At 58.3% G+C, this 25,433-nt stretch overlaps 1 protein-coding gene across 1 annotated transcript in view; it reads right to left on the bottom strand.

The window, feature by feature from the left end:
* Positions 1-10,666: 10,666 nt before the first annotated feature.
* LOC132384036 (1-phosphatidylinositol 4,5-bisphosphate phosphodiesterase beta-3-like) overlaps positions 10,667-25,433 on the bottom strand; it is a 211,803-nt gene continuing 197,036 nt past the window's right edge. Inside the window, exons 20-27 of the mRNA XM_059955321.1 lie at positions 25,074-25,228; positions 22,141-22,299; positions 20,292-20,391; positions 18,871-18,975; positions 18,065-18,156; positions 12,799-12,937; positions 12,465-12,509; positions 10,667-12,199 (exon numbers count right to left, since the gene is read on the bottom strand). Coding sequence (XP_059811304.1) covers positions 11,976-12,199; positions 12,465-12,509; positions 12,799-12,937; positions 18,065-18,156; positions 18,871-18,975; positions 20,292-20,391; positions 22,141-22,299; positions 25,074-25,228 — 1,019 coding nt within the window. The 3' untranslated portion in view covers positions 10,667-11,975. The remainder of the gene's footprint in view (positions 12,200-12,464; positions 12,510-12,798; positions 12,938-18,064; positions 18,157-18,870; positions 18,976-20,291; positions 20,392-22,140; positions 22,300-25,073; positions 25,229-25,433) is intronic.

Raw genomic sequence — 25,433 nt, 5'->3', positions numbered from 1 at the left:
GGAGGGAGGTTTGGAATGAGAGGTTGGGGAGGGAGGTTTGGAATGAGAGAGGTTGGGGAGGGAGGTTTGGAATGGGAGGTTGGGGAGGGAGGTTTGGAATGGAGAGGTTTGGGGAGGGAGGTTTGGAATGGGAGATTGGGGAGGGAGGTTTGGAATGAGAGGTTGGGAGGGAGGTTTGGAATGGGAGATTGGGGAGGGAGGTTGGAATGGGAGATTGGGGAGGGAGGTTTGGAATGAGAGGTTGGGGAGGGAGGTTTGGAATGGGAGATTGGGGAGGGAGGTTTGGAATGGGAGGTTGGGGAGGGAGGTTTGGAATGGGAGATTAGTGAGGGAGGTTTGGAATGGGAGGTTGGGGAGGGAGGTTTGGGAGGTAGTTTTGGAATGGGAGATTAGTGAGGGAGGTTTGGAATGGGAGGTTGGGGAGGGAGGTTTGGAATGGGAGATTGGGGAGGGAGGTTTGGAATGGGAGGTTGGGGAGGGAGGTTTGGAATGGGGAGATTGGGGAGGGAGGTTTGGAATGAGAGGTTGGGGAGGGAGGTTTGGAATGGGAGATTGGGGAGGGAGGTTTGGAATGGGAGATTGGGGAGGGAGGTTTGGAATGAGAGGTTGGGGAGGGAGGTTTGGAATGAGAGGTTGGGGAGGGAGGTTTGGAATGGGAGATTGGGGAGGGAGGTTTGGAATGAGAGGTTGGGAGGGAGGTTTGGAATGGGAGATTGGGGAGGGAGGTTTGGAATGGGAGATTGGGGAGGGAGGTTTGGAATGAGAGGTTGGGGAGGGAGGTTTGGAATGAGAGGTTGGGGAGGGAGGTTTGGAATGGGAGATTGGGGAGGGAGGTTTGGAATGAGAGGTTGGGGAGGGAGGTTTGGAATGGGAGATTGGGGAGGGAGGTTTGGAATGAGAGGTTGGGGAGGGAGGTTTGGAATGGGAGATTGGGGAGGGAGGTTTGGAATGAGAGGTTGGGGAGGGAGGTTTGGAATGGGAGATTGGGGAGGGAGGTTTGGAATGGGAGGTTGGGGAGGGAGGTTTGGAATGGGAGGTTGGGGAGGGAGGTTTGGAATGAGAGGTTGGGGAGGGAGGTTTGGAATGGGAGGTTCAGGAGGGAGGTTTGGAATGGGAGGTTGGGGAGGGAGATTTGGAATGGGAGGTTGGGGAGGGAGGTTTGGAATGGGAGGTTGGGGAGGGAGATTTGGAATGGGAGGTTGTGGAGGGAGATTTGGAATGGGAGGTTGGGGAGGGAGGGAAGGATTGGGAGGTGGGGGAGGGAGGGAAGGATTGGGAGGTGGGGGAGGGAGGGAAGGATTGGGAGGTGGGGGAGGGAGGGAAGGATTGGGAGGTGGGGGAGGGAGGTTTGGAATGGGAGATTGGGGATGGCAGGTTTGGAATGGGAGGTTCAGGAGGGAGGTTTGGAATGGGAGGTTGGGGAGGGAGGTTTGGGAGGTAGGTTTGGAATGGGAGATTAGTGAGGGAGGTTTGGAATGGGAGGTTGGGGAGGGAAGGGATTGGGAGGTTGGGGAGGGAAGGAAGGATTGGGAGGTTGGGGAGGGAGGTTTAGAATGGGAGGTTGGGGAGGGAGGGAAGGATTGGGAGGTTGGGGAGGGAGGGAAGGATTGGGAGGTGGGGGATGGGAGGTTTGGAATGGGAGGTTCGAGAGGGAGGTTTGGAATGGAAGATTGGGGAGGGAGGTTTGGAATGGGAGGTTGCGGAGGGAGATTTGGAATGGGAGGTTGGGGAGGGAGGGAAGTATTGGGAGGTTGGGGAGGGAGGGGAGGTGGGGGATGGGAGGTTTGGAATGGGGAGGTTCGGGAAGGAGGTTTGGAATGGGAGGTTGGGGAGGGAGGTTTGGAATGAGAGGCTGGGGAGGGAGGTTTGGAATGAGAGGTTGGGGAGGGAGGTTTGGAATGGGAGATTGGGGAGGGAGGTTTGGAATGGGAGATTGGGGAGGGAGGTTTGGAATGGGAGGTTGGGGAGGGAGGTTTGGAATGGGAGGTTGGGGAGGGAGGTTTGGGAGGTAGTTTTGGAATGGGAGATTAGTGAGGGAGGTTTGGAATGGGAGGTTGGGGAGGGAAGGAAGGATTGGGAGGTTGGGGAGGGAGGTTTGGAATGGGAGATTGGGGAGGGAGGTTTGGAATGGGAGGTTGGGGAGGGAGGTTTGGAATGGGAGGTTTCGGAGGGAGGTTTGGAATTGGAGGTTTCGAAGGGAGGTTTGGGAGGTAGGTTTGGAATGGGAGATTGGGGAGGGAGGTTTGGAATGGGAGGTTGGGGAGGGAGGTTTGGAATGGGAGGTACGGGAGGGAGGTTTGGAATGGGAGGTTGGAGAGGGAGGTATCGGAGGGAGGTTTGGGAGGTAGGTTTGGAATGAGAGATTAGTGAGGGAGGTTTGGAATGGGAGGTTGGGGAGGGAGGTTTGGAATGAGAGGTTGGGGAGGGAGGGAAGGATTGGGAGGTTGGGGAGGGAGGGAAGGATTGGGAGGTGGGGGATGGGAGGTTTGGAATGGGAGGTTGGGGAGGTAGGTTTGGAATGAGAGGTTGGGGAGGTGGGTTTGGAATGGGAGGTACGGGAGGGAGGTTTGGAATGGGAGGTTGGGGAGGGAGGTTTGGAATGGGAGGTTGGGGAGGGAGGTTTGGAATGGGAGGTACGGGAGGGAGGTTTGGAATGAGAGGTTGGGGAGGGAGGTTTGGAATGGGAGATTGGGGAGGGAGGTTTGGAATGGGAGATTGGGGAGGGAGGTTTGGAATGAGAGGTTGGGGAGGGAGGTTTGGAATGGGAGATTGGGGAGGGAGGTTTGGAATGGGAGATTGGGGAGGGAGGTTTGGAATGAGAGGTTGGGGAGGGAGGTTTGGAATGAGAGGTTGGGGAGGGAGGTTTGGAATGGGAGATTGGGGAGGGAGGTTTGGAATGAGAGGTTGGGGAGGGAGGTTTGGAATGGGAGATTGGGGAGGGAGGTTTGGAATGGGAGATTGGGGAGGGAGGTTTGGAATGAGAGGTTGGGGAGGGAGGTTTGGAATGAGAGGTTGGGGAGGGAGGTTTGGAATGGGAGGTTGGGGAGGGAGGTTTGGAATGAGAGGTTGGGGAGGGAGGTTTGGAATGGGAGGTTTGGAATGGGAGATTAGTGAGGGAGGTTTGGAATGGGAGGTTGGGGAGGGAAGGAAGGATTGGGAGGTTTGGGAGGTAGGTTTGGAATGGGAGATTAGTGAGGGAGGTTTGGAATGGGAGGTTGGGGAGGGAGGGAAGGATTGGGAGGTTGGGGAGGGAGGGAAGGATTGGGAGGTGGGGGATGGGAGGTTTGGAATGGGAGGTTCGAGAGGGAGGTTTGGAATGGAAGATTGGGGAGGGAGGTTTGGAATGGGAGGTTGCGGAGGGAGATTTGGAATGGGAGGTTGGGGAGGGAGGGGTGGGGGTGGGGGATGGGAGGTTTGGAATGGGGAGGTTGGGGAGGGAGGTTTGGAATGGGAGATTGGGGAGGGAGGTTTGGAATGAGAGGTTGGGGAGGGAGGTTTGGAATGAGAGGTTGGGGAGGGAGGTTTGGAATGGGAGATTGGGGAGGGAGGTTTGGAATGAGAGGTTGGGGAGGGAGGTTTGGAATGGGAGATTGGGGAGGGAGGTTTGGAATGAGAGGTTGGGGAGGGAGGTTTGGAATGGGAGATTGGGGAGGGAGGTTTGGAATGAGAGGTTGGGGAGGGAGGTTTGGAATGGGAGATTGGGGAGGGAGGTTTGGAATGGGAGGTTGGGGAGGGAGGTTTGGAATGGGAGGTTGGGGAGGGAGGTTTGGAATGAGAGGTTGGGGAGGGAGGTTTGGAATGGGAGGTTCAGGAGGGAGGTTTGGAATGGGAGGTTGGGGAGGGAGATTTGGAATGGGAGGTTGGGGAGGGAGGTTTGGAATGGGAGGTTGGGGAGGGAGATTTGGAATGGGAGGTTGTGGAGGGAGATTTGGAATGGGAGGTTGGGGAGGGAGGGAAGGATTGGGAGGTGGGGGAGGGAGGGAAGGATTGGGAGGTGGGGGAGGGAGGGAAGGATTGGGAGGTGGGGGAGGGAGGGAAGGATTGGGAGGTGGGGGAGGGAGGTTTGGAATGGGAGATTGGGGATGGCAGGTTTGGAATGGGAGGTTCAGGAGGGAGGTTTGGAATGGGAGGTTGGGGAGGGAGGTTTGGGAGGTAGGTTTGGAATGGGAGATTAGTGAGGGAGGTTTGGAATGGGAGGTTGGGGAGGGAAGGGATTGGGAGGTTGGGGAGGGAAGGAAGGATTGGGAGGTTGGGGAGGGAGGTTTGGAATGGGAGGTTGGGGAGGGAGGGAAGGATTGGGAGGTTGGGGAGGGAGGGAAGGATTGGGAGGTGGGGGATGGGAGGTTTGGAATGGGAGGTTCGAGAGGGAGGTTTGGAATGGAAGATTGGGGAGGGAGGTTTGGAATGGGAGGTTGCGGAGGGAGATTTGGAATGGGAGGTTGGGGAGGGAGGGAAGTATTGGGAGGTTGGGGAGGGAGGGGAGGTGGGGGATGGGAGGTTTGGAATGGGGAGGTTCGGGAAGGAGGTTTGGAATGGGAGGTTGGGGAGGGAGGTTTGGAATGAGAGGCTGGGGAGGGAGGTTTGGAATGAGAGGTTGGGGAGGGAGGTTTGGAATGGGAGATTGGGGAGGGAGGTTTGGAATGGGAGATTGGGGAGGGAGGTTTGGAATGGGAGGTTGGGGAGGGAGGTTTGGAATGGGAGGTTGGGGAGGGAGGTTTGGGAGGTAGTTTTGGAATGGGAGATTAGTGAGGGAGGTTTGGAATGGGAGGTTGGGGAGGGAAGGAAGGATTGGGAGGTTGGGGAGGGAGGTTTGGAATGGGAGATTGGGGAGGGAGGTTTGGAATGGGAGGTTGGGGAGGGAGGTTTGGAATGGGAGGTTTCGGAGGGAGGTTTGGAATTGGAGGTTTCGAAGGGAGGTTTGGGAGGTAGGTTTGGAATGGGAGATTGGGGAGGGAGGTTTGGAATGGGAGGTTGGGGAGGGAGGTTTGGAATGGGAGGTACGGGAGGGAGGTTTGGAATGGGAGGTTGGAGAGGGAGGTATCGGAGGGAGGTTTGGGAGGTAGGTTTGGAATGAGAGATTAGTGAGGGAGGTTTGGAATGGGAGGTTGGGGAGGGAGGTTTGGAATGAGAGGTTGGGGAGGGAGGGAAGGATTGGGAGGTTGGGGAGGGAGGGAAGGATTGGGAGGTGGGGGATGGGAGGTTTGGAATGGGAGGTTGGGGAGGTAGGTTTGGAATGAGAGGTTGGGGAGGTGGGTTTGGAATGGGAGGTACGGGAGGGAGGTTTGGAATGGGAGGTTGGGGAGGGAGGTTTGGAATGGGAGGTTGGGGAGGGAGGTTTGGAATGGGAGGTACGGGAGGGAGGTTTGGAATGAGAGGTTGGGGAGGGAGGTTTGGAATGGGAGATTGGGGAGGGAGGTTTGGAATGGGAGATTGGGGAGGGAGGTTTGGAATGAGAGGTTGGGGAGGGAGGTTTGGAATGAGAGGTTGGGGAGGGAGGTTTGGAATGGGAGATTGGGGAGGGAGGTTTGGAATGGGAGATTGGGGAGGGAGGTTTGGAATGAGAGGTTGGGGAGGGAGGTTTGGAATGAGAGGTTGGGGAGGGAGGTTTGGAATGGGAGATTGGGGAGGGAGGTTTGGAATGAGAGGTTGGGGAGGGAGGTTTGGAATGGGAGATTGGGGAGGGAGGTTTGGAATGGGAGATTGGGGAGGGAGGTTTGGAATGAGAGGTTGGGGAGGGAGGTTTGGAATGGGAGGTTGGGGAGGGAGGTTTGGAATGAGAGGTTGGGGAGGGAGGTTTGGAATGGGAGGTTTGGAATGGGAGATTAGTGAGGGAGGTTTGGAATGGGAGGTTGGGGAGGGAAGGAAGGATTGGGAGGTTTGGGAGGTAGGTTTGGAATGGGAGATTAGTGAGGGAGGTTTGGAATGGGAGGTTGGGGAGGGAGGGAAGGATTGGGAGGTTGGGGAGGGAGGGAAGGATTGGGAGGTGGGGGATGGGAGGTTTGGAATGGGAGGTTCGAGAGGGAGGTTTGGAATGGAAGATTGGGGAGGGAGGTTTGGAATGGGAGGTTGCGGAGGGAGATTTGGAATGGGAGGTTGGGGAGGGAGGGGAGGTGGGGGATGGGAGGTTTGGAATGGGGAGGTTCGGGAGGGAGGTTTGGAATGGGAGGTTGGGGAGGGAGGGAAGGATTGGGAGGTGGGGGATGGCAGGTTTGGAATGGGAGGTTGGGGAGGGAGGATTGGAATGGGAGATTGGGGAGGGAGGTTTGGAATGAGAGGTTGGGGAGGGAGGTTTGGAATGAGAGGTTGGGGAGGGAGGTTTGGAATGAGAGGTTGGGGAGGGAGGTTTGGAATGGGAGGTTGGGGAGGGAGGTTTGGAATGGGAGATTGGGGAGGGAGGTTTGGAATGGGAGATTGGGGAGGGAGGTTTGGAATGAGAGGTTGGGGAGGGAGGTTTGGAATGGGAGATTGGGGAGGGAGGTTTGGAATGGGAGATTGGGGAGGGAGGTTTGGAATGAGAGGTTGGGGAGGGAGGTTTGGAATGGGAGATTGGGGAGGGAGGTTTGGAATGGGAGGTTGGGGAGGGAGGTTTGGAATGGGAGATTAGTGAGGGAGGTTTGGAATGGGAGGTTGGGGAGGGAGGTTTGGGAGGTAGTTTTGGAATGGGAGATTAGTGAGGGAGGTTTGGAATGGGAGGTTGGGGAGGGAGGTTTGGAATGGGAGATTGGGGAGGGAGGTTTGGAATGGGAGGTTGGGGAGGGAGGTTTGGAATGGGAGATTGGGGAGGGAGGTTTGGAATGAGAGGTTGGGGAGGGAGGTTTGGAATGGGAGATTGGGGAGGGAGGTTTGGAATGGGAGATTGGGGAGGGAGGTTTGGAATGGGAGATTGGGGAGGGAGGTTTGGAATGAGAGGTTGGGGAGGGAGGTTTGGAATGGGAGATTGGGGAGGGAGGTTTGGAATGGGAGATTGGGGAGGGAGGTTTGGAATGAGAGGTTGGGGAGGGAGGTTTGGAATGGGAGATTGGGGAGGGAGGTTTGGAATGAGAGGTTGGGGAGGGAGGTTTGGAATGGGAGATTGGGGAGGGAGGTTTGGAATGAGAGGTTGGGGAGGGAGGTTTGGAATGGGAGATTGGGGAGGGAGGTTTGGAATGAGAGGTTGGGGAGGGAGGTTTGGAATGGGAGATTGGGGAGGGAGGTTTGGAATGGGAGGTTGGGGAGGGAGGTTTGGAATGGGAGGTTGGGGAGGGAGGTTTGGAATGAGAGGTTGGGGAGGGAGGTTTGGAATGGGAGGTTCAGGAGGGAGGTTTGGAATGGGAGGTTGGGGAGGGAGATTTGGAATGGGAGGTTGGGGAGGGAGGTTTGGAATGGGAGGTTGGGGAGGGAGATTTGGAATGGGAGGTTGTGGAGGGAGATTTGGAATGGGAGGTTGGGGAGGGAGGGAAGGATTGGGAGGTGGGGGAGGGAGGGAAGGATTGGGAGGTGGGGGAGGGAGGGAAGGATTGGGAGGTGGGGGAGGGAGGGAAGGATTGGGAGGTGGGGGAGGGAGGTTTGGAATGGGAGATTGGGGATGGCAGGTTTGGAATGGGAGGTTCAGGAGGGAGGTTTGGAATGGGAGGTTGGGGAGGGAGGTTTGGGAGGTAGGTTTGGAATGGGAGATTAGTGAGGGAGGTTTGGAATGGGAGGTTGGGGAGGGAAGGGATTGGGAGGTTGGGGAGGGAAGGAAGGATTGGGAGGTTGGGGAGGGAGGTTTGGAATGGGAGGTTGGGGAGGGAGGGAAGGATTGGGAGGTTGGGGGAGGGAGGGAAGGATTGGGAGGTGGGGGATGGGAGGTTTGGAATGGGAGGTTCGAGAGGGAGGTTTGGAATGGAAGATTGGGGAGGGAGGTTTGGAATGGGAGGTTGCGGAGGGAGATTTGGAATGGGAGGTTGGGGAGGGAGGGAAGTATTGGGAGGTTGGGGAGGGAGGGGAGGTGGGGGATGGGAGGTTTGGAATGGGGAGGTTCGGGAAGGAGGTTTGGAATGGGAGGTTGGGGAGGGAGGTTTGGAATGAGAGGCTGGGGAGGGAGGTTTGGAATGAGAGGTTGGGGAGGGAGGTTTGGAATGGGAGATTGGGGAGGGAGGTTTGGAATGGGAGATTGGGGAGGGAGGTTTGGAATGGGAGGTTGGGGAGGGAGGTTTGGAATGGGAGGTTGGGGAGGGAGGTTTGGGAGGTAGTTTTGGAATGGGAGATTAGTGAGGGAGGTTTGGAATGGGAGGTTGGGGAGGGAAGGAAGGATTGGGAGGTTGGGGAGGGAGGTTTGGAATGGGAGATTGGGGAGGGAGGTTTGGAATGGGAGGTTGGGGAGGGAGGTTTGGAATGGGAGGTTTCGGAGGGAGGTTTGGAATTGGAGGTTTCGAAGGGAGGTTTGGGAGGTAGGTTTGGAATGGGAGATTGGGGAGGGAGGTTTGGAATGGGAGGTTGGGGAGGGAGGTTTGGAATGGGAGGTACGGGAGGGAGGTTTGGAATGGGAGGTTGGAGAGGGAGGTATCGGAGGGAGGTTTGGGAGGTAGGTTTGGAATGAGAGATTAGTGAGGGAGGTTTGGAATGGGAGGTTGGGGAGGGAGGTTTGGAATGAGAGGTTGGGGAGGGAGGGAAGGATTGGGAGGTTGGGGAGGGAGGGAAGGATTGGGAGGTGGGGGATGGGAGGTTTGGAATGGGAGGTTGGGGAGGTAGGTTTGGAATGAGAGGTTGGGGAGGTGGGTTTGGAATGGGAGGTACGGGAGGGAGGTTTGGAATGGGAGGTTGGGGAGGGAGGTTTGGAATGGGAGGTTGGGGAGGGAGGTTTGGAATGGGAGGTACGGGAGGGAGGTTTGGAATGAGAGGTTGGGGAGGGAGGTTTGGAATGGGAGATTGGGGAGGGACGTTTGGAATGGGAGATTGGGGAGGGAGGTTTGGAATGAGAGGTTGGGGAGGGAGGTTTGGAATGGGAGATTGGGGAGGGAGGTTTGGAATGGGAGGTTGGGGAGGGAGGTTTGGAATGGGAGATTAGTGAGGGAGGTTTGGAATGGGAGGTTGGGGAGGGAGGTTTGGGAGGTAGTTTTGGAATGGGAGATTAGTGAGGGAGGTTTGGAATGGGAGGTTGGGGAGGGAGGTTTGGAATGGGAGATTGGGGAGGGAGGTTTGGAATGGGAGGTTGGGGAGGGAGGTTTGGAATGGGAGATTGGGGAGGGAGGTTTGGAATGAGAGGTTGGGGAGGGAGGTTTGGAATGGGAGATTGGGGAGGGAGGTTTGGAATGGGAGATTGGGGAGGGAGGTTTGGAATGAGAGGTTGGGGAGGGAGGTTTGGAATGAGAGGTTGGGGAGGGAGGTTTGGAATGGGAGATTGGGGAGGGAGGTTTGGAATGAGAGGTTGGGGAGGGAGGTTTGGAATGGGAGATTGGGGAGGGAGGTTTGGAATGGGAGATTGGGGAGGGAGGTTTGGAATGAGAGGTTGGGGAGGGAGGTTTGGAATGAGAGGTTGGGGAGGGAGGTTTGGAATGGGAGATTGGGGAGGGAGGTTTGGAATGAGAGGTTGGGGAGGGAGGTTTGGAATGGGAGATTGGGGAGGGAGGTTTGGAATGAGAGGTTGGGGAGGGAGGTTTGGAATGGGAGATTGGGGAGGGAGGTTTGGAATGAGAGGTTGGGGAGGGAGGTTTGGAATGGGAGATTGGGGAGGGAGGTTTGGAATGGGAGGTTGGGGAGGGAGGTTTGGAATGGGAGGTTGGGGAGGGAGGTTTGGAATGAGAGGTTGGGGAGGGAGGTTTGGAATGGGAGGTTCAGGAGGGAGGTTTGGAATGGGAGGTTGGGGAGGGAGATTTGGAATGGGAGGTTGGGGAGGGAGGTTTGGAATGGGAGGTTGGGGAGGGAGATTTGGAATGGGAGGTTGGGGAGGGAGATTTGGAATGGGAGGTTGGGGAGGGAGGGAAGGATTGGGAGGTGGGGGAGGGAGGGAAGGATTGGGAGGTGGGGGAGGGAGGGAAGGATTGGGAGGTGGGGGAGGGAGGTTTGGAATGGGAGATTGGGGATGGCAGGTTTGGAATGGGAGGTTCGGGAGGGAGGTTTGGAATGGGAGGTTGGGGAGGGAGGTTTGGGAGGTAGGTTTGGAATGGGAGATTAGTGAGGGAGGTTTGGAATGGGAGGTTGGGGAGGGAAGGGATTGGGAGGTTGGGGAGGGAAGGAAGGATTGGGAGGTTGGGGAGGGAGGTTTGGAATGGGAGGTTGGGGAGGGAGGGAAGGATTGGGAGGTTGGGGAGGGAGGGAAGGATTGGGAGGTGGGGGATGGGAGGTTTGGAATGGGAGGTTCGAGAGGGAGGTTTGGAATGGAAGATTGGGGAGGGAGGTTTGGAATGGGAGGTTGCGGAGGGAGATTTGGAATGGGAGGTTGGGGAGGGAGGGAAGTATTGGGAGGTTGGGGAGGGAGGGGAGGTGGGGGATGGGAGGTTTGGAATGGGGAGGTTCGGGAAGGAGGTTTGGAATGGGAGGTTGGGGAGGGAGGTTTGGAATGAGAGGCTGGGGAGGGAGGTTTGGAATGAGAGGTTGGGGAGGGAGGTTTGGAATGGGAGATTGGGGAGGGAGGTTTGGAATGGGAGATTGGGGAGGGAGGTTTGGAATGGGAGGTTGGGGAGGGAGGTTTGGAATGGGAGGTTGGGGAGGGAGGTTTGGGAGGTAGTTTTGGAATGGGAGATTAGTGAGGGAGGTTTGGAATGGGAGGTTGGGGAGGGAAGGAAGGATTGGGAGGTTGGGGAGGGAGGTTTGGAATGGGAGATTGGGGAGGGAGGTTTGGAATGGGAGGTTGGGGAGGGAGGTTTGGAATGGGAGGTTTCGGAGGGAGGTTTGGAATTGGAGGTTTCGAAGGGAGGTTTGGGAGGTAGGTTTGGAATGGGAGATTGGGGAGGGAGGTTTGGAATGGGAGGTTGGGGAGGGAGGTTTGGAATGGGAGGTACGGGAGGGAGGTTTGGAATGGGAGGTTGGAGAGGGAGGTATCGGAGGGAGGTTTGGGAGGTAGGTTTGGAATGAGAGATTAGTGAGGGAGGTTTGGAATGGGAGGTTGGGGAGGGAGGTTTGGAATGAGAGGTTGGGGAGGGAGGGAAGGATTGGGAGGTTGGGGAGGGAGGGAAGGATTGGGAGGTGGGGGATGGGAGGTTTGGAATGGGAGGTTGGGGAGGTAGGTTTGGAATGAGAGGTTGGGGAGGTGGGTTTGGAATGGGAGGTACGGGAGGGAGGTTTGGAATGGGAGGTTGGGGAGGGAGGTTTGGAATGGGAGGTTGGGGAGGGAGGTTTGGAATGGGAGGTACGGGAGGGAGGTTTGGAATGAGAAGTTGGGGAGGGAGGTTTGGAATGGGAGATTGGGGAGGGAGGTTTGGAATGAGAGGTTGGGGAGGGAGGTTTGGAATTGGAGGTTTCGGAGGGAGGTTTGGGAGGTAGGTTTGGAATGGGAGATTACTGAGGGAGGTTTGGAATGGGAGGTTGGGGAGGGAGGTTTGGAATGGGAGGTTGGGGAGGGAGGTTTAGAATGAGAGGTTGGGGAGGGAGGTTTGGAATGAGAGGTACGGGAGGGAGGTTTGGAATGAGAGGTACGGGAGGGAGGTTTGGAATGGGAGGTTGGGGAGGGAGGTTTGGAATGGGAGGTTGGGGAGGGAGGTTTGGAATGGGAGGTACGGGAGGGAGGTTTGGAATGAGAGGTTGGGGAGGGAGGTTTGGAATAGGAGGTTGGGGAGGGAGGTTTGGAATGGGGGATTGGGGAGGGAGGTTTGGAATGGGAGATTGGGGAGGGAGGTTTGGAATGAGAGGTTGGGGAGGGAGGCTTGGAATAGGAGTTTGGGGAGGGAGGTTTGGAATTGGAGGTTTTGGAAGGAGGTTTGGGAGGTAGGTTTGGAATGGGAGATTAGTGAGGGAGGTTTGGAATGGGAGGCTGGGGAGGGGAAGGAAGGATTGGGAGGTTGGGGAGGGTGTGTGCACACTCACGTGGTCTTGCTGCCCTGCTTGATGGCGCGGGTGACGAGGGAGCGCCGGCGTGCGGCGTTGTTCTCCACCTCACTGAGCTGCTGGGCGTGCTCCCTCCGCAGGGCGTCCATGTTCTTCACGTGCCGCCTCTGCATCTGCTGCAGCTCCTTCTGCTGTTTCTTCAGCAGCTTCACGTAGGCCTTGTGCGTTTTCAGCTGCTCCACTGGCATCACCGTTACCTCTGCAGCCGGCAGCGGCCCACCGGCACACAACACCATGAGTGGGGATGCGCAGAACCCCGCCCTCCCCGGCACGCGCTACTGAGTTCCCCCCCCCACTCATGGGTTAACCCCACCCAAACTATAATCTGCCCCTCAACCAACCCCCAACAACAAGCTACAGTCTGTGGAGCGGGTCATACCGACCCATATTCTACGAGAGGACCCAACAGCTAGGCCCAGTCCTCCTGTTGTCATGGTAACTGCCCAGGCCCGGCCTGCACTCACCTGATAAAATGCTGGGAATCGGATCTTCCTGCGCACGGCAGTTACCTGGGAAGGGAGGGGGGAAAAGGCAGGGACATTGAACATGGCCGTGGTTTAAACCTGGTGAGCCCGCGGGCCCTTTCTCTCAGAACCGACCAGCATTACACCGATCGCATTTTATCCCACATCAGATCCGACCCTCACCCAACTAACAGCGGCCAATTCACCAACCGAGCCCGCACCCCGCATGTCGTTTTGGGGGTGGTGGGAGAAAACCCACTCGGTCACGGGGCGAAAACCCAGCAAAGACACACGCAAGCCCGCTCTCCCCGCTGCCCACAGCCGCGCCAGGTACCTGGTTCTCCGCTCGGCTTGGTCTCGCCAATGGACGGAGTGAGGGAGCCCCTGCAGATCGGGGTGGCAATGCACACGTCCGGTTTGTTCTTCAGCTCCTCCGCGGGGTTGGGGGCTTCTGGACTGAGCGGCCGCAACGCCTGGGCACGAGCAGAGAGCGGACCGGGGAGGAAAGAGCGATTTATTAAGTCAGTGCGGGTTTATGGTCCATCTGCACAGGCAGAACGGAAAGCTTGCTTAAAAGATTAGCTTTGTCTGTCAAGTGTTTATCAGAAGACAAGACATGAGTAGAATTAGGCCATTCGGCCCATCGAGTCTGATCTGCCATTACATCATGGCTGATCTATTAACCCTCTCAACCCCATTCTCCTGCCTTCTGTAACTTTCGGCACCCTGACTTATCAAGAACCTATCAACCTCTGGTTTAGATATACCCACAGACTTGGCCTCCACAGCTGTCTGTGGCAATGAATTCCACAGATTCACCACCCTCCAGCTAAAGAAATTCCTCCACACCTCAAACATACAGTGAAATGTGACAGCCAACACTGTGATCAATTCTGATCCCCCCTTTCTAGGAAGGATGTGGAGGCTTTAGAGAGGGTGCAGAGGAGATTCACCAGGAGCTGCCTGGATTAGAGAGGGAGCAGAGGAGATTCACCAGGACGCTGCCTGGATTAGAGAGGGAGCAGAGGAGATTCACCAGGACGCTGCCTGGATTAGAGAGGGTGCAGAGGAGATTCACCAGGACGCTGCCTGGATTAGAGAGGGTGCAGAGGAGATTCACCAGGACGCTGCCTGGATTACAGAGGGTGCAGAGGAGATTCACCAGGAGCTGCCTGGATTAGAGAGGGTGCAGAGGAGATTCACCAGGATGCTGCCTGGATTAGAGAGGGTGCAGAGGAGATTCACCTGGAGCTGCCTGGATTAGAGAGGGTGCAGAGGAGATTCACCAGGACGCTGCCTGGATTACAGAGGGTGCAGAGGAGATTCACCAGGAGCTGCCTGGATTAGAGAGGGTGCAGAGGAGATTCACCAGGATGCTGCCTGGATTAGAGAGGGTGCAGAGGAGATTCACCTGGAGCTGCCTGGATTAGAGAGGGTGCAGAGGAGATTCACCAGGACGCTGCCTGGATTAGAGAGGGTGCAGAGGAGATTCACCAGGGCGCTGCCTGGTTTAGAGAGGGTGCAGAGGAGATTCACCAGGACGCTGCCTGGATTAGAGAGGGTGCAGAGGAGATTCACCAGGACGCTGCCTGGATTAGAGAGGGTGCAGAGGAGATTCACCAGGGCGCTGCCTGGATCAGAGAGGGCGCGGAGGAGATTCACCAGGGCGCTGCCTGGATCAGAGAGGGCGCGGAGGAGATTCACCAGGGCGCTGCCTGGACTAGAGAGGGCGCGGAGGAGATTCACCAGGACGCTGCCTGGATTAGAGAGGGCGCGGAGGAGATTCACCAGGACGCTGCCTGGATGAGAGAGGGGGCAGAGGAGATTCACCAGGACGCTGCCCGGATTAGAGAGGGTGCAGAGGGAGATTCACCAGGACGCTGCCCGGATTAGAGAGGGTGCAGAGGAGATTCACCAGGACGCTGCCGGGATTAGAGAGGGTGCAGAGGAGATTCACCAGGACGCTGTCCGGATGAGAGAGGGTGCAGAGGAGATTCACCAGGACGCTGTCCGGATTAGAGAGGGTGCAGAGGAGATTCACCAGGACGCTGCCTGGATGAGAGAGGGTGCAGAGGAGATTCACCTGGAGCTGCCGGGATTAGAGAGGGTGCAGAGGAGATTCACCAGGACGCTGCCTGGATTAGAGAGGGTGCAGAGGAGATTCACCAGGGCGCTGCCTGGTTTAGAGAGGGTGCAGAGGAGATTCACCAGGACGCTGCCTGGATTAGAGAGGGTGCAGAGGAGATTCACCAGGACGCTGCCTGGATCAGAGAGGGTGCAGAGGAGATTCACCAGGGCGCTGCCTGGATCAGAGAGGGCGCGGAGGAGATTCACCAGGGCGCTGCCTGGATCAGAGAGGGCGCGGAGGAGATTCACCAGGGCGCTGCCTGGACTAGAGAGGGCGCGGAGGAGATTCACCAGGACGCTGCCTGGATCAGAGAGGGCGCAGAGGAGATTCACCAGGACGCTGCCTGGATTAGAGAGGGTGCAGAGGAGATTCACCAGGACGCTGCCGGGATTAGAGAGGGTGCAGAGGAGATTCACCAGGACGCTGTCCGGATGAGAGAGGGTGCAGAGGAGATTCACCAGGACGCTGTCTGGATCAGAGAGGGTGCGGAGGAGATTCACCAGGGCGCTGCCTGGATCAGAGAGGGTGCGGAGGAGATTCACCAGGAGGCTGCCTGGATTAGAGAGGGTGCGGAGGAGATTCACCAGGGCGCTGCCTGGATTAGAGAGGGTGCGGAGGAGATTCACCAGGGCGCTGCCTGGATTAGAGAGGGTGCAGAGGAGATTCACCAGGGCGCTGCCTGGATTAGTGAGGGTGCAGAGGAGATTCACCAGGACGCTGCCTGGGTTAGAGAGGGTGCGGAGGAGATTCACCAGGACGCTGCCTGGATTAGAGAGGGTGCAGAGGAGATTCACCAGGACGCTGCCTGGATGAGAGAGGGGGCAGAGGAGATTCACCAGGACGCTGCCTGGATTAGAGAGGGTGCAGAGGGAGATTCACCAGGACGCTGCCTGGATTAGAGAGGGTGCAGAGGAGATTCACCTGGACGCTGCCGGGATTAGAGAGGGTGCAGAGGAGATTCACCAGGACGCTGTCCGGATGAGAGGGGGTGCAGAGGAGATTCACCAGGACGCTGTCCGGATTAGAGAGGGTGCAGAGGAGATTCACCAGAGCGCTGCCTGGATTAGAGAGGGTGCAGAGGAGATTCACCAGGGCGCTGCCTGGATTAGAGAGGGTGCAGAGGAGATTCACCAGGGCGCTGCCTGGATTAGTGAGGGTGCAGAGGAGATTCACCAGGACGCTGCCTGGGTCAGAGAGGGTGCGGAGGAGATTCACCAGGGCGCTGCCTGGATCAGAGAGGGTGCGGAGGAGATTCACCAGGATGCTGCCTGGATTAGAGAGGGTGCAGAGGAGATTCACCAGGACGCTGCCTGGATGAGAGAGGGGGCAGAGGAGATTCACCAGGACGCTGCCTGGATTAGAGAGGGTGCAGAGGGAGATTCACCAGGACGCTGCCGGGATTAGAGAGGGTGCAGAGGAGATTCACCAGGACGCTGCCGGGATTAGAGAGGGTGCAGAGGAGATTCACCAGGATGCTGCCTGGATTACAGAGGGTGCAGAGGAGATTCACCAGGATGCTGCCTGGATTAGAGAGGGTGCAGAGGAGATTCACCAGGACGCTGCCTGGATTAGAGAGGGTGCAGAGGAGATTCACCAGGACGCTGCCGGGATTAGAGAGGGTGCAGAGGAGATTCACCAGGACGCTGTCCGGATGAGAGAGGGTGCAGAGGAGATTCACCAGGACGCTGTCCGGATTAGAGAGGGTGCAGAGGAGATTCACCAGGACGCTGCCTGGATGAGAGAGGGTGCAGAGGAGATTCACCAGGACAAAGGAGTCCAAAGGGACACAGATCGAGTGGACAGCCAGAGACGGCCCTAGGGCAGAAAATGGCTAATACAGGATGGGGGGGGGGCATAACTTTAAAGCGACAGGAAAGTATAGGGGGATGTTGGAGGTGGGCGTGTGTGTGGGGCGCCCTGCTGGGGGTGGTAGGTAGAGGCATTTACGTTAGGGACAAGAAGGGCTAAATTCTGAAGGAAGGCAGTTTTTTAAAAAACTTCTTCGAGTAGAAGAAGGGCGAGACTGCGCAGGCGCGTGACGTAGACACAGCAGCAGGGAGGGTTTAAAAAGACCACCCTGTGCAGCGGGCAGCGGAGTGAGTGGAAGCAGAGTGTCGGGCTTTGGCAGTAACGGGAAGAGGCGAGAGCGAGGCACCGACTCTTTTACTCCCCTTGACGAATCGGCGCGGACGGACGGAGGAACTGCAGGGCTCACACAGCCAACGGTACGAGCGAATGGTTTAAAAAAGTTCCTGTGTTTGGAGACCTATTCTTCCTTGTTTCGTTCCTGTGGAATTAGGTAGCATGTCTGCAGGGTTAGTGCTTTGTTCAGGGTGTCAGATGTGGGAATCCTGGGAGACCTCCAGCCTCCGGGATGGTCACATCTGCGCCAGGCGCACCGAGATGCAGCTCCTCAGAGACCGTGTTAGGGATCTGTAGCTGCAGCTTGATGACCTACTGCTTATTAGAGAAAGTGAAGAGGTGATAGTCAGGAGCTACAGGGAGGCAGTCATCCCTAGGCTACAGGGGTCAGAAAACTGGGTGACTGTCAGGAGAGGGAAGGGAAATGCCCGGATAGTGGAGAGCACCCCTGTGGCTGCCCCCCGTCAGCAACAAGTTTATCGTTTTGGATGCTGTTGAGGGGGATGACCTGACACGGGACAGCCACGGTGACCGGGTCTCTGGCACTGAGCCTGGCGCTGTTGTGCAGGAGGGAAGGAGGGAGAAGAGGAATGCGGGAGTTATAGGGGATTCCATAGTCAGGGGAACAGACAGGAGATACTGTGAGCCTGGTAGAGATACCCACATGGTGTGCTGCCTCCCAGGTGCCAGGGTACGGGATGTCTCGGATCGGGTCCAGAATATTCTGAAGGTAGAGGGCGAGCAGCCAGCTGTCTTGGTACATGTTGGTAAGAATGACAGAGAGAGGAAAACGGAGGAGGTGCTGAAGAGAGATTTCCGGGAGTTAGGAATGAAGCTGAGAAGCAGGACATCCAGGGTAGTGATCTCAGGATTGCTACCTGTGCCACGTGCTAGCGAGGGCAAGAATAGAAGGATCAGGCTGATGAATGTGTGGCTGAGAGACTGGTGCAGGGGGCAGGGCTTCAGATTCTTGGATCATTGGGGTCTCTTCTGGGGGAAGTATTACCTGTTCAAAAAGGACAGGTTACACCTGAACCAATATCCTGGCAGGAAGGTTTAATAAAGCTGTTAGGGAGGTTTTAACTTAATTTGGCAGGGGAATGGGAACCGGAATGATAGAGCAGGTGGGAGGTATTCACCAGCAACGTCCGAGAGGGAATCGGGGGAGGACGAGATACGAGCAGAAAGTAAGCCTAGGGGGAGAGAGCAGACGGACAGGAAGAAATTCAACAGAATTCACAATCAACTACGGGTCCAGAAAGACAGCAGAGGGTGGGACGGAGGGAGGGAGGAGTCAGACTGGGCTGGAGGGGGTCTGAATGCCACTCACCTCATCGTCACCGGTCAGCGACACCAGCTGTTTGGACCGCTGTTCCATCAGGTTTACGTGTTTGATCGGATTATACAGAGCCTTGATATAATCTGTCGAATAGCCAGACAAATCCTTCTGTTTAAACCGAATCTCCCTCCACATCGTCCCATCACACACTCCCGGGGTCAGACACAGAGTGAATCTCCCTCCACACCGTCCCATCACACACTCCCGGGGTCAGACACAAAGTGAAGCTCCCTCCACACCGTCCCATCACACACTCCCGAGGTCAGACACATAGTGAAGCCCCCTCCACACCGTCCCATCACACACTCCCGGGGTCAGACACAGAGTGAATCTCCCTCCACACCGTCCCATCACACACTCCCGGGGTCAGACACAGAGTGAATCTCCCTCCATACCATCCCATCACACACTCCCGGGGTCAGACACAGAGTAAAGCTCCCTCCACATCGTCCCATCACACACTCCCGGGGTCAGACACAGAGTGAATCTCCCTCCACACCGTCCCCTCGCGCCCTCCCACCGAATCTCCCTCCGCACCGTCCCCTCGCGCCCTCCCACCGAATCTCCCTCCGCACTGTCCCATCACACACTCCCGGGGTCAGACACAGAGTGAAGCTCCCTCCTCACCGTCCCATCACACACTCCCGGGGTCAGACACAGAGTGAATCTCCCTCCACACCATCCCATCACACACTCCCGGGGTCAGACACAGAGTGAAGCTCCCTCTACACCCACCCAAAGCCCGCACCAAGTACACAGTTGTGAGTTTAGGGTAGGGAGCCCAGGGAAGCAGAGACCTGCGTGTGTGTCTGGGACGAAGTCCTTCACCTCCGTAAAAACAAAGAGCGCAGGCAGTGGGAGGGGCTGGTTCGCCTCGTTCCGCAGACAGATGTATCGGTAACCTGTGCAGTGGGGGTGTGAGGAGGGGTGAGGGGGAAGAGTGAGGAGGAGCGGGGAGAGAGTGGGGGAGGCGCAGGACAGGAGAGAAGTAAAGGGAAGGCAGATGGGTGAGGAGAGAGAATGAGAGAAACTCAATCACTCCCCACTCCAGCACCCCCCCCCGTCTCTGTAACCCCCCCTCCAGCGCCTACATGCCTCCCCGTCTCTGTGACCCCCCTCCAGCCCCTACACCCCTCCCCGTCTCTGTGACCCCGTCCGGCCCCTACACCCCTCCCCGTCTCTGTAACCCCTCTGGCCCCTGGCCCGTCTCTGTGACTCCCTCTGGCCCCTACACCCCTCCCCGTCTCTGTAACCCCTCTGGCCCCTGCACCCCTCCCCGTCTCAGTGACCCCCCCCCCTCTGGCCAGTACACCACTCCCCATCTCTGTGACCCCCCCCTCTGGCCCCTACACCCCTCCCCGTCTCTGTAACCCTCTCCGGCCCCTACACCCCTCCCCGTCTCTGTAACCCCCTCCGGCCCCTACACCCTTCCCCGTCTCTGTCACTCCCTCCGGCCCCTACACCCATCTGTGACCCCCCCCCCCCGGCCCCTTCACCCCTCCACATCTCTGTGACCCCCTCCGGCCTTTACACCCCGTCTCTGTGACCCCCTCCGGTCCCTACAACCCGTCTCTGTGACCCCATCCGGCCCCTACACCCCTCCCTGTCTCTGTAACCCCCTCCAGCCCCTACACCCCGTCTCTGTGACCCCCTCCGGCCCCTACAACCCGTCTCTGTGACCCCCTCCGGCCCCTACAACCCGCCTCTTTGACCCCCTCCGGCCCCTACACCCCTCCCTGTCTCTGTGACCACCTCCGGCCCCTACACCCCGTCTCTGTGACCCCCTCCGGCCCCTACACCCCGTCTCTGTGACCCCCTCCGGACCCTACACCCCGTCTCTGTGACCCCCTCCGGCCCCTACACCCCTCCCTGTCTCTGTGACCCCCTCCGGCCCCTACACCCCATCTCTGTGACCCCCTCCAGCCCCTACACCCCGTCTCTGTGACCCCCTCCGGCCCCTACACCCCGTCTCTTTGACCCCCTCCGGCCCCTACACCCCTCCCTGTCTCTGTGACCCCCCTCCGGCCCCTACACACGTCCCCGTCTCTGTACTCTGGCCCCCACTTCCCAAGAACAACCCACCTCCTGGAACTGTACAAATGTTCTCTGCAGACAGTCTGGTTGCTGCACCGTGGGTCGTCCCACGAGTTGTATCAGCAACCCCCACCCAAGTATCCTATCCCCCCCCCCCCCCAAAACCATCCCCACCCTCACCTACCGGGCCGGATCGCTGAGACTGGGAGGACTCGGTGGCCGATGAACTTGCTGCCTTCCTCGAAGACGGCCACTCGCAGCGAGGCGAGTGTTGGCAGTACGACCTGTGAGAGGAGAGGGTGAGAGCTTTGGCTCCCTCTGCCAGCATGGAGGGAGGGGCTCGGTCCGCCGGCGTGGAGGGAGGGGGGCTCGGTCCGCCGCCGTGGAGGGAGGGGCTCGGTCCGCCGCCGTGGAGGGAGGGGCTCGGTCCGCCGCCGTGGAGGGAGGGGCTCGGTCCGCCGCCGTGGAGGGAGGGGCTCGGTCCGCCGGCATGGAGGGAGGGGCTCGGTCCGCCGCCGTGGAGGGAGGGGCTCGGTCCGCCGCCGTGGAGGGAGGGGCTCGGTCCGCCGGCGTGGAGGGAGGGGCTCGGTCCGCCGGCGTGGAGGGAGGGGGGCTCGGTCCGCCGCCGTGGAGGGAGGGGCTCGGTCCGCCGCCGTGGAGTGAGGGGCTCGGTCCGCCGCCGTGGAGGGAGGGGCTCGGTCCGCCGCCGTGGGGGGGAGGGGCTCGGTCCGCCGCCGTGGGGGGGAGGGGCTCGGTCCGCCGCCGTGGGGGGAGGGGCTCGGTCCGCCGCCGTGGGGGGAGGGGCTCGGTCCGCCGCCGTGGGGGGAGGGGCTCGGTCCGCCGCCGTGTCGGGAGGGGCTCGGTCCGCCGGCGTGGAGGGAGGGGGGCTCGGTCCGCCGGCGTGGAGGGAGGGGCTCGGTCCGCCGCCGTGGAGGGAGGGGCTCGGACCTCCGCCGTGGGGGGAGGGGCTCGGTCCGCCGGCGTGTCGGGAGGGGCTCGGTCCGCCGGCGTGGAGGGAGGGGGGCTCGGTCCGCCGCCGTGGAGGGAGGGGCTCGGTCCGCCGCCGTGGGGGGAGGGGCTCGGTCCGCCGCCGTGGAGGGAGGGGCTCGGTCCGCCGCCGTGGGGGGAGGGGCTCGGTCCGCCGCCGTGGGGGGAGGGGCTCGGTCCGCCGCCGTGGGGGGAGGGGCTCGGTCCGCCGCCGTGGGGGGAGGGGCTCGGTCCGCCGCCGTGGGGGGAGGGGCTCGGTCCGCCGCCGTGGGGGGAGGGGCTCGGTCCGCCGCCGTGGGGGGAGGGGCTCGGTCCGCCGCCGTGGAGGGAGGGGCTCGGACCTCCGCCGTGGAGGGAGGGGCTCGGTCCGCCGCCGTGGGGGGAGGGGCTCGGTCCGCCGCCGTGGGGGGAGGGGCTCGGTCCGCCGCCGTGGGGGGAGGGGCTCGGTCCGCCGCCGTGGAGGGAGGGGCTCGGTCCGCCGCCGTGGAGGGAGGGGCTCGGTCCGCCGCCGTGGAGGGAGGGGCTCTGTCCGCCGGCGTGTCGGGAGGGGCTCGGTCCATCACCTATTCCTCGCTCCCTCCCCCCGCGGTGATGGAGGGGATGGCGAGAGGGTTGTAGGGTGAGGAAATAAGAGAAAGGGGGGACGAGGGGAGTAGGGAAATGGAGGATGAAGGGAGGAGAGAGGGGGTGGAGGGTGAGGGGGAGGGTGGAGAGGTGGAGGTGGGGAGAGGGGAGAGATGGCGGAGAGGGGGAGAAGGGAGGAGAGTGTGGAGGGGGAGAAGGGAGGAGAGTGTGGAGGGGGATGGGGAGAGAGTGGGAGAAGGGGTGAGTGAGGGCAGGAGAAGGGGGGCTAGAGAGAGGGAATGCAATTAGAGGGGGGAGAGAGTATGAAAATACAGAGGGTGGGAGACAAGAGTTGTGCCAAAACATGAAGGGGAGGGGAAGATCTCTGCACATTGCGCACCCATCTCTCTCAACCCCACCACCCTGCACTGCCCCATTGCCCCGCGCCGAGGGTCCGGGGGGGGGGGGGGGGGGGAGACTACCTTGCGGAAGACGAAGTGCTCCTCCTCCCAGACGGTGTTGAGCGAGCTGGTGACGATCTTGGTGCGGAACTTGCGCTTGGTGTCGATGGGCAGCCCGAACATGTCGACCTCCACGTACACCCCCACCTTCTTGTCCGACAGGAACTGGCCAGAGATGATCTGGGGAAGGGAGGGGAGTCAGTGCAGGAGGGGGGGGGGGGCGGGGAAACAGCTCGACGAGGAGCTGTCGCTGTCCGGCCAACAGCTCCTCGTACCGATCTGCATCCAGCATCGAAGACCCCCATCACCCAGGCCCATCGGGCAGGAGGTACAGGAGCCTCGGGTCTCACACCAGGGACAGTTATTACCCCTCAACCAGCAGGCTCCTAAACCGGCCTGGAAAACCTCACTCACCCCAACGCTGAACTCAGCCCGTCGGGCAGCATCCATGGAGGGGAATTAACAATCGACATTTCAGGTCGAAACCCTTCGCCAGAACCGAAGGGTCCTGAAGAAGCATCTCGGATCAAAACATCAATCGTGTACAAGCCTCAGTATTACTTTTAATTTATAGTTTGTTTACCTTTGCTGTTAGTCTTTATTTACATATCTTTTTATAAAATCTGTTGTATTTCTTGATTCCTCAACACCAGGGCTGTGTCCTAAACCCCCTCCTTTACCCTCTGTACACCCACTACTGTGTCGCCACCCACAGCTCCGGTCTGTTAATTAAATTTGCTGATGATACTACACTGATTGGCCTAGTCTCAATAGTAACGAGGCAGCCTGCAGTGAGGAAGAAGCCATCGCCCTGACACAGTGGTGTCAAGAGAACAACCTCTCCCTCAATGTCGCAGAAACAAAGGAGCTGGTTCTGGGTTACAGGAGGACTGGAGACAGGCTCACCCCTACTGACATCAATGGATCTGGGGCTGAGAGGGTGAACAGCTTTGAGTTCCTCAGCATCCACATCACCGAGGACCTCACGTGGTCTGTACACACCAGCTATGTGGTGGAAAAGACACAACAGCGCCTCTTTCACCTCCGACGGTTGAGGAAGTTTGGTATGGGCCCCCAACTCCTAAGAACTATCTACAGGGGCACGATTGAGAGCATCCTGACTGGCTGCATCACCGCCCGGTACGGGAACCGTACCTCCCTCGATCGCAGGGCTCTGCAGAGAGTGGTGCGGACATGAACTTCCCACCATTCAGGACATTTACAGAAACGGGGGTGTAAAGAGGGCCCGAAGGATCGTTGGGGACCCGAGTCACCCCGAAACCAATTCAATTCAATTTTCCTATAAATGCCTGCAGGAAAACGAATCTCAGGGCAGTATACGGTGGTACTTTGATAATAAATTTACTGTGCACTTTGAACAAACACCAGGTCACACTGCCACAGACCTCTCTTCCGCGACAGAAAACTCAGGAGTGGCGGACCTTCCCCTACTTGCACCCACCGCTTTGCAGAGCCTTTCCAATGCCTAGAAATTTGGTTCATGTCTGGAGGCAGACGCAGGGACGGCCAAAAGGTTCACCGTTGTCACGTGTATCGAGATACAGATCAGATCGTTACACAGAGCACTGAGGTAGAACAATAACAGAACGCAAAATGAAGTGTCACAGCTGCAGAGAAAGTGCAAGCTCTAGGAAGTTCAAAGATAAGAACTTTAATCACTAAGGCAAAGAAAAGTCCTCAGACCTAATGGACAAGTCAGCATTACTGCATTACACACAAAATGCTGGAGGAACACAGCAGGTCAGGCAGCATCTATAGGGAGAAGTGCTGTCGACGTTTCCGGCTGAGACCCTTCGTCAGGACTAACTGAAAGAAGAGATAGTAAGAGATTTGAAAGTAGGAGGGGGAGGAGGAGATCTGAAAGGAGAAGACCGGAGGGGGAGGGGTGAAGCTAAGAGCTGGAAAGGTGATTGGCAAAAGGGATACAGAGCTGGAGAAGGGAAAGGATCAGGGACGGGAGGCCTCGGGGGAAAGAAAAAGAGGATGTTCTCCATCCCCCTCTGGTGCTCCCCTCCCCCTTTCTTTCCCCCTCGGCCTCCCGTCCATGATCCTTTCCCTTCTCCAGCTCTGTATCCCTTTTGCCAATCACCTTTCTGGCTCTCAGCTTCACCCCACCCCCTCCGGTCTTCTCCTATCATTTTGCATTTTCCTCTCTCCCCTCCTACTTTCAAATCTCTTACTATCTCTTCTTTCAGTTAGTCCTGACGAAGGGTTTCGGCCGGAAATGTCGACAGCGCTTCTCCCTATAGATGCTGCCTGGCCTGCTGTGTTCCACCGGCACTTTGTGTGTGTTGCTTGAATGTCCAGCATCTGCAGATTTCCTCATTGTTGCATTAAACAGTTTACCATTTAATTACCTGCTTGTATTTTTTAATAAACATTTTTATACATGTAACTGTTTAATATGTTTCCTAGTGGTCACAGTGTGTATATGCAGTTGTTCAGTGTGCCCCCTAGTGGTCACATTGTGTAATGCAGCTGTCAGTTTCACCCTAGTAGTTAAGTTTGTTTGACTCCAGAAAGCCCCGGAAACTATTATTTGAATAGGGGCTTTCTGACTGACTTTTTATCTGCAAATGTGAACGGAAAGTTTCTTATCTATGGATATAGAAAGCTGGTCACACAGCAGCGCCATCTTTCCTTTATGCTCCCTTTTCCCGTCCAATTTTCAACCTTCCCCTCATTCTATTAACGATTCGCCAAATGGCCCTGAGGCAATTTCCCGACTTCTGAAAGAAACTCGGATCAGAATGGACTCGACGGGCCGAAGGGCCTCGAGTTGGCATCCCCACCCCATGATGCTGAGAATCTGCACTCCCCCTACCGCAGGGCCGAGGATCTGAAAACCCCCTCCAGGGGCCCAAGGCTGAAGTGACCGGGGTGGGGGGGGGAACATTGGGGAGGAGGGCTGAGGGAGGAACATTCAGCTTTACCTTGATGGAGACGGTGTTGGCCACGATCCCGTCCACAATGTTCTCGGTGAAGGGGTCAAAGTGCTTGTCCATCCTCCGCATGAACTCCGGCTTGAGGATGTACCCGCTCCCCCCGTTGTACTCGAAAATCCCCATGTTCAGCTGCATCGGCAGGTCTGGCGGGAGCAAACCGGAGCATCAGCGAGGGGCGAGGGAGAACGAGGAGGCGGGGAGGGGAGAAGGGGGTGGGCGCGAGGGGTGTTGAATGGAGAATGAGGGGGTGTGAGGGAGGATGAGGATAGGAGGGAAAGTGAGGGGGAGGGGAGTGAGGGGGAGAGAGAATGAGGGGGAGAGAGAATGAGGGAGGAAGGGGAGTGAGGG

This window comes from Hypanus sabinus, chromosome 31 (genome assembly GCF_030144855.1).
Source record: "Hypanus sabinus isolate sHypSab1 chromosome 31, sHypSab1.hap1, whole genome shotgun sequence".
NCBI classification, from domain to species: Eukaryota; Metazoa; Chordata; class Chondrichthyes; order Myliobatiformes; family Dasyatidae; genus Hypanus; species Hypanus sabinus.
This window is presented reverse-complemented; position numbering and strand designations above follow the sequence as displayed.